Source organism: Archocentrus centrarchus, chromosome 18 (genome assembly GCF_007364275.1).
Source record: "Archocentrus centrarchus isolate MPI-CPG fArcCen1 chromosome 18, fArcCen1, whole genome shotgun sequence".
Taxonomy (NCBI): Eukaryota; Metazoa; Chordata; class Actinopteri; order Cichliformes; family Cichlidae; genus Archocentrus; species Archocentrus centrarchus.
This window is the reverse complement of record NC_044363.1, coordinates 3376223-3384102: the sequence shown is the minus strand read 5'-3', so window position 1 is coordinate 3384102 and position 7880 is coordinate 3376223. Positions and strand designations below refer to the sequence as shown.

General features: G+C 51.6%; 1 protein-coding gene across 1 annotated transcript; it reads left to right on the top strand.

The window, feature by feature from the left end:
• Positions 1 to 236: 236 nt before the first annotated feature.
• On the top strand, positions 237 to 4816 carry LOC115797620 (integumentary mucin C.1-like; the record flags this gene model as incomplete). The annotated part of the gene is made up of 5 exons (XM_030754217.1): positions 237 to 268; positions 2824 to 2971; positions 3170 to 3454; positions 3695 to 3748; positions 4754 to 4816. Coding segments are annotated over exons 1-5 (582 nt in total), but the record flags the coding sequence as incomplete, so codon positions are not given.
• Between the last annotated feature and the right edge of the window lie 3064 nt (positions 4817 to 7880).

Here is a 7880-nt window from a genome sequence, read left to right as displayed (position 1 = left end):
TCTTGAAAGTGTGTGGCAGGCTGAGAGTGTACCCAAATGCTGGACACTGAAGGGAAAATGTGAACTCAAAAAATACAGCATTATTGCTGATTTCCAACAAAATAGAGAGAAGCTAGATTAGTTTTTACAAGCACTAGCGGGAAGTCCGTGGAAAACTGGAACAAAATCAAACTACCATGACGGAGGACACAGAAGAAAACTGAGGGCTTGACTACACATAGCAGGTGAATAGGGAAATGGGGAACCACTGGGGGAAAACAGGGCACAGGTAAACAGATCCAGACTCATTAGGCAAGGGGAACAATGCACATAAGACAAGGGCTACAAAAGAGTTGAGAAAACCCAGAAATACTAAGTCACAGGCACATTTGACAGCAATCGACACTATTGAAATTATTATGTCCCCCATAATATTAAAAAACATATGTGGTCAAATAAAAAATTGCTAAAATGTTGATTTTTGCCTTCAGTGTGTGATATTTGTAAAAGGTATTGAATGTGAAATTTCACATGCCTTTCCCCTTTAATCAAATCTAATATAAAATATAAAACCTATGCTCTTTTAGGGAAAGAGTCGTACAAGAATGTTGCACAGCTTCATTAAATATAGAGAACTTATACACTTTCAATGAACGATTCATGAAGTTTGGTTTCAGTCTTTATCTTTAGCATTACTGTGCTATGTCACTGACATATTTGACCCTGTCTAACTAAAACCAATCATTGTAAATCTTTTTTCATTTTGAAGCTTTTTTTAATTAGGCAATAAAAGAAAACGTTACCTCAAAGTAACCACTCAAATAAAATAAAACTCATCATTAAAACAAGCAAAAACTGTAAACTGACACAACTAAACATACAAGAAAAAATAATTAGGAAAATAACTGAAAATTCTGTATTGACAGTCATCAATGATGTTATTTAAATAGAAGCCAGCCCAAGGCAGATTTATGTGGCACTTTGTCTTTACTATTTAATGTTGCAATTAGGGCTGCAACGATCCATCGATTAACTCGATTAAATCGATTATAAAAAATTATTGACACAAATTTACTGTGTCGATGCTTCGTTTAAACTCTGCAGCGCTGAGCTGTCTCGGGCCTCTTTCCCACCAACAGTTGCAGACACAACAACCACAGCGGTCGAGACTACAACGACAGCAGCCGAGACTACAACCACAGCTGCAGACACCACAACCACAGTGGTCGAGACTACAACCACAGCTGCCGAGACTACAACCACAGCAGCTGAGACAACAACCACAGTGGCAGACACAACAACCACAGCGGTCGAGACTACAACCACAGCAGCTGAGACTATAACCACAGCAACCGAGACTACAACAACAGCGGCAGACACAACAACCACAGCGGCCGAGACTACAACAACAAGTGCAGACACAACAACCACAGTGGCCGAGACTACAACCACAGTGGCCGAGACTACAACCACAGTGGCCGAGACTACAACCACAACTGCCGAGACTACAACCACAACAGCCGAGACTACAACAGCAACTACAGACACAACAACCACAGCTGCCGAGACTGCAACAACAGGGGCCGAGACTACAACAACAGCTGCAGATGCAACAACCACAGGTGCAGACCCAACGACCACAGCGGCCGAGACAACAACCACAGTGGCAGACACAACAACCACAGTGGCTGAGACTACAACAACAAGTGCAGACACAACAACCACAGGGGCCAAGACTACAACAACTACAGACACCACAACTACAGCGGCCGACACAACAACCACAGCGGCCGAGACTACAACCACAGAGGCAGAGACTACAACAACAACAACAGACACAACAACCACAGCTGCCGAGACCACAACCACAGTGGCTGAAACTACAACAACAGCGGCCGATACTACAACCACAGCTGCAGACACAACAACTACAGCGGCTGAGACTACAACCGCAGCTGCAGACACAACAACCACAGCTGTGGACAAAACAACCACAGCAGCCGAGATTACAACAACAAGTGCAGACACAACAACCACAGGGCCCGGGACTACAACAACAACTACAGACACAACAAGCACAGCTGCCGAGACTACAAGCACAGAGGCTGAGACTACAAGTAGAGCTGCAGACACAACAACCACAGCAGCCGAGACAACAACCACAGTGGGAGACACAACAACCACAGAAGCCGAGACTACAACCACAGCTGCAGACACCACGACCACAGCAGCCGAGACAACCACAGCTGCAGACCCAACAACCACAGGTGCAGACACAACAACCACAGCGGCCGAGACTACAACCACAGCGGCCGAGACTACAACCACAGCGGCCGAGACTACAAGCACAGTGGCTGAGACTACAACTAGAGCTGCAGACACCACAACCACAGAGGCCGAGACTACAACAACAGTTGCAGACACAACAACCACAGCCGTCGAGACAACAACCACAGCTGCAGACACCACAACCACAGCGGTCGAGACTACAACCACAGTAGCCGAGACTATAACCACAGCTGCAGACACCACGACCACAGCAGCCGAGACAACAACCACAGTCGCAGACACAACAACCACAGCGGCCGAGACTACAAGTGCAGACATAACAACCACAGGGGCCGAGACTACAACAACTACAGACACCACAACTACAGCTGCAGACACAACAACCACAGCGGCTGAGACTACAGCAACAGCTGCAGATACAACAACCACAGCTGCAGACAAAACAACCCCAGCAGCCGAGACTACAACAACAAGTGCAGACACAACAACCACAGGGGCCGAGACTAGAACAACAACTACAGACACAACAACCACAGCTGCCGAGACCACAAGCAGAGTGGCCGAAAGTACAACAACAGGGGCCGAGACTACAACAACAACTACAGACACAACAACCACAACTGCCGAGACTACAACAACAACTACAGACACAACAACCACAGCTGCCGAGACAACAACCACAGCGGGAGACACCACAACCACAGTGGCCGAGACTACAACCTCAGCGGCCGACACAACAAGCACAGCGGCCGAGACTACAACCTCAGCGGCCGACACAACAAGCACAGCGGCCGAGACTACAACCTCAGCGGCCGACACAACAACCACAGCGGCCGAGACTACAACCACAGCAACAGACAGAACAACCCCAGCTGCAGACCCGAAAACCACAGCGGCCGAGACTACAACAACAACTACAGACACAACAACCACAACTGCCAAGACTACAACAACAACTACAGACACAACAACCACAGAGGCCGAGACTAGAACAACAACTACAGACACAACAACCACAGCTGCCGAGACCACAACCAGAGCGGCCGACAGTACAACAACAGGGGCCGAGACTACAACAACAACTACAGACACAACAACCACAACTGCCGAGACTACAACAACAACTACAGACACAACAACCACAGGGGCCGAGACAACAACCACAGCGGGAGACACAACAACCACAGTGGCCGAGACTACAACCTCAGCGGCCGACACAACAAGCACAGCGGCCGAGACTACAACCTCAGCGGCCGACACAACAAGCACAGCGGCCGAGACTACAACCTCAGCGGCCAACACAACAACCACAGCGGCCGAGACTACAACAACAGCGGCCGAGACTACAACCACAGCAACAGACAGAACAACCCCAGCTGCAGACCCAACAACCACAGCGGCCGAGACTACAACCACAGTGGCAGAGACTACGACAACAACAACAGACACAACAACCACAGCTGCCGAGACCACAACCACAGTGGCTGAAACTACAACAACAGCGGCCGAAACTACAACCACAGCTGCAGACACAACAACTACAGCGGCTGAGACTACAACCGCAGCTGCAGACACAACAAACACAGCTGTGGACAAAACAACCACAGCAGCCGAGATTACAACAACAAGTGCAGACACAACAACCACAGGGGCCGGGACTACAACAACAACTACAGACACAACAAGCACAGCTGCCGAGACTACAAGCACAGTGGCTGAGACTACAAGTAGAGCTGCAGACACAACAACCACAGCAGCCGAGACAACAACAACAGCTGGAGACACAACAACCACAGACGCCGAGACTACAACCACAGCTGCAGACACCACGACCACAGCAGCCGAGACAACCACAGCTGCAGACCCCACAACCACAGCTGCAGACACAACAACCACAGCGGCCGAGACTACAACCACAGCGGCCGAGACTACAACCACAGCGGCCGAGACTACAAGCACAGTGGCTGAGACTACAACTAGAGCTGCAGACACCACAACCACAGTGGCCGAGAGTACAACAACAGTTGCAGACACAACAACCACAGCCGTCGAGACTACAACCACAGCTGCAGACACCACAACCACAGCGGTCGAGACTACAACCACAGTAGCCGAGACTATAACCACAGCTGCAGACACCACGACCACAGCAGCCGAGACAACAACCACAGTCGCAGACACAACAACCACAGCGGCCGAGACTACAAGTGCAGACATAACAACCACAGGGGCCGAGACTACAACAACTACAGACACCACAACTACAGCTGCAGACACAACAACCACAGCGGCAGAGACTACAACAACAGCTGCAGACACCACAACCACATCTGCCGACAAAACAACCCCAGCAGCCGAGACTACAACAACAAGTGCAGACACAACAACCACAGGGGCCGAGACTAGAACAACAACTACAGACACAACAACCACAGCTGCCGAGACCACAAGCAGAGTGGCCGAAAGTACAACAACAGGGGCCGAGACTACAACAACAACTACAGACACAACAACCACAACTGCCGAGACTACAACAACAACTACAGACACAACAACCACAGGGGCCGAGACAACAACCACAGCGGGAGACACCACAACCACAGTGGCCGAGACTACAACCTCAGCGGCCGACACAACAAGCACAGCGGCCGAGACTACAACCTCAGCGGCCGACACAACAAGCACAGCGGCCGAGACTACAACCACAGCGGCCGACACAACAACCACAGCGGCCGAGACTACAACAACAGCGGCCGAGACTACAACCACAGCAACAGACACAACAACCCCAGCTGCAGACCCGAAAACCACAGCGGCCGAGACTACAACAACAACTACAGACACAACAACCACAACTGCCAAGACTACAACAACAACTACAGACACAACAACCACAGGGGCCGAGAAAACAACCACAGCGGCCGACACAACAAGCACAGCGGCCGAGACTACAACCTCAGCGGCCGACACAACAACCACAGCGGCCGACACAACAACCACAGCGGCCGAGACAACAACCACAGCGGGAGACACCACAACCACAGTGACCGAGACTACAACCTCAGCGGCCGACACAACAACCACAGCGGCCGACACAACAACCACAGCAGCTGAGACTACAACAACAGTGACCGAGACAACAAAAATAGCAGCCGAGACCACAACCACATCTGCTGATAATACAACCACAGCCGCCTAGACTACAACCACAGCTGCAGACACAACAACCACATCTATCGAGACCACAACCACAGCGGCCAAGAGAACAAGCACAGTTGCAGACACAACAACCACAGGGGTTGAGACAACAACCACAGCAGCCGAGACAACAACCACAGGGGTTGAGACAACAACCACAGCAGCCGAGACAACAACCACAGAGGCACACACAACACCCACAGCGGCCGAGACTACAAGTGCAGACACAACAACCACAGGGGCCGAGACTACAACAACTACAGACACCACAACTACAGCGGCCGACACAACAACCACAGCGGCTGAAACTACAACAGGCGCTGAAACTACAATCACAGCTGCAGACACAACAACCACAGCGGCTGAGACTACAGCAACAGCTGCAGATACAACAACCACAGCTGCAGACAAAACAACCCCAGCAGCCGAGACTACAACAACAAGTGCAGACACAACAACCACAGGGGCCGAGACTAGAACAACAACTACAGACACAACAACCACAGCTGCCGAGACCACAAGCAGAGTGGCCGAAAGTACAACAACAGGGGCCGAGACTACAACAACAACTACAGACACAACAACCACAACTGCCGAGACTACAACAACAACTACAGACACAACAACCACAGGGGCCGAGACAACAACCACAGCGGGAGACACCACAACCACAGTGGCCAAGACTACAACCTCAGCGGCCGACACAACAAGCACAGCGGCCGAGACTACAACCACAGCGGCCGACACAACAAGCACAGCGGCCGAGACTACAACCTCAGCGGCCAACACAACAACCACAGCGGCCGAGACTACAACAACAGCGGCCGAGACTACAACAACAGCAACAGACACAACAACCACAGCTGCAGACACAACAACCACAGCGGCCGAGACTACAACAACAACTACAGACACAACAACCACAACTGCCAAGACTACAACAACAACTACAGACACAACAACCACAGGGGCCGAGACTAGAACAACAACTACAGACACAACAACCACAGGGGCCGAGAAAACAACCACAGCGGCCGACACAACAAGCACAGCGGCCGAGACTACAACCTCAGCGGCCGACACAACAACCACAGCGGCCGACACAACAAGCACAGCGGCCGAGACAACAACCACAGCGGGAGACACAACAACCACAGAGACCGAGACTACAACCACAGCGGCCGACACAACAACCACAGCGGCCGACACAACAACCACAGCGGCCGAGACTACAACAACAGTGACCGAGACAACAAAAATAGCAGCCGAGACCACAACCACATCTGCTGATAATACAACCACAGCCGCCAAGACTACAACCACAGCTGCAGACACAACAACCACATCTATCGAGACCACAACCACAGCGGCCAAGAGAACAAGCACAGTTGCAGACACAACAACCACAGGGGTTGAGACAACAACCACAGCAGCCGAGACAACAACCCCAGTGGCAGACACAACAACCACAGCGGCCGAGACTACAAGTGCAGACACAACAACCACAGGGGCCGAGACTACAACAACTACAGACACCACAACTACAGCGGCCGACACAACAACCACAGCGGCAGAAACTACAACAACAGGGGCTGAAACTACAAGCACAGCTGCAGACACAACAACCACAGCGGCAGAGACTACAGCAACAGCTGCAGATACAACAACCACAGCTGCAGACAAAACAACCCCAGCAGCCGAGACTACAACAACAAGTGCAGACACGAAAACCACAGGGGCCGAGACTAGAACAACAACTACAGACACAACAACCACAGCTGCCGAGACCACAAGCAGAGTGGCCGAAAGTACAACAACAGGGGCCGAGACTACAACAACAACTACAGACACAACAACCACAACTGCCGAGACTACAACAACAACTACAGACACAACAACCACAGGGGCCGAGACAACAACCACAGCGGGAGACACCACAACCACAGTGGCCGAGACTACAACAACAGCGGCCGACACAACAAGCACAGCGGCCGAGACTACAACCTCAGCGGCCGACACAACAACCACAGCGGCCGAGACTACAACCTCAGCGGCCAACACAACAACCACAGCGGCCGAGACTACAACAACAGCGGCCGAGACTACAACCACAGCAACAGACAGAACAACCCCAGCTGCAGACCCAACAACCACAGCGGCCGAGACTACAACAACAACTACAGACACAACAACCACAACTGCCAAGACTACAACAACAACTACAGACACAACAACCACAGGGGCCGAGAAAACAACCACAGCGGGAGACACCACAACCACAGTGACCGAGACTACAACCTCAGCGGCCGACACAACAACCACAGCGGCCGACACAACAAGCACAGCGGCCGAGACTACAACCTCAGCGGCCAACACAACAACCACAGCGGCCGACACAACAAGCACAGCGGCCG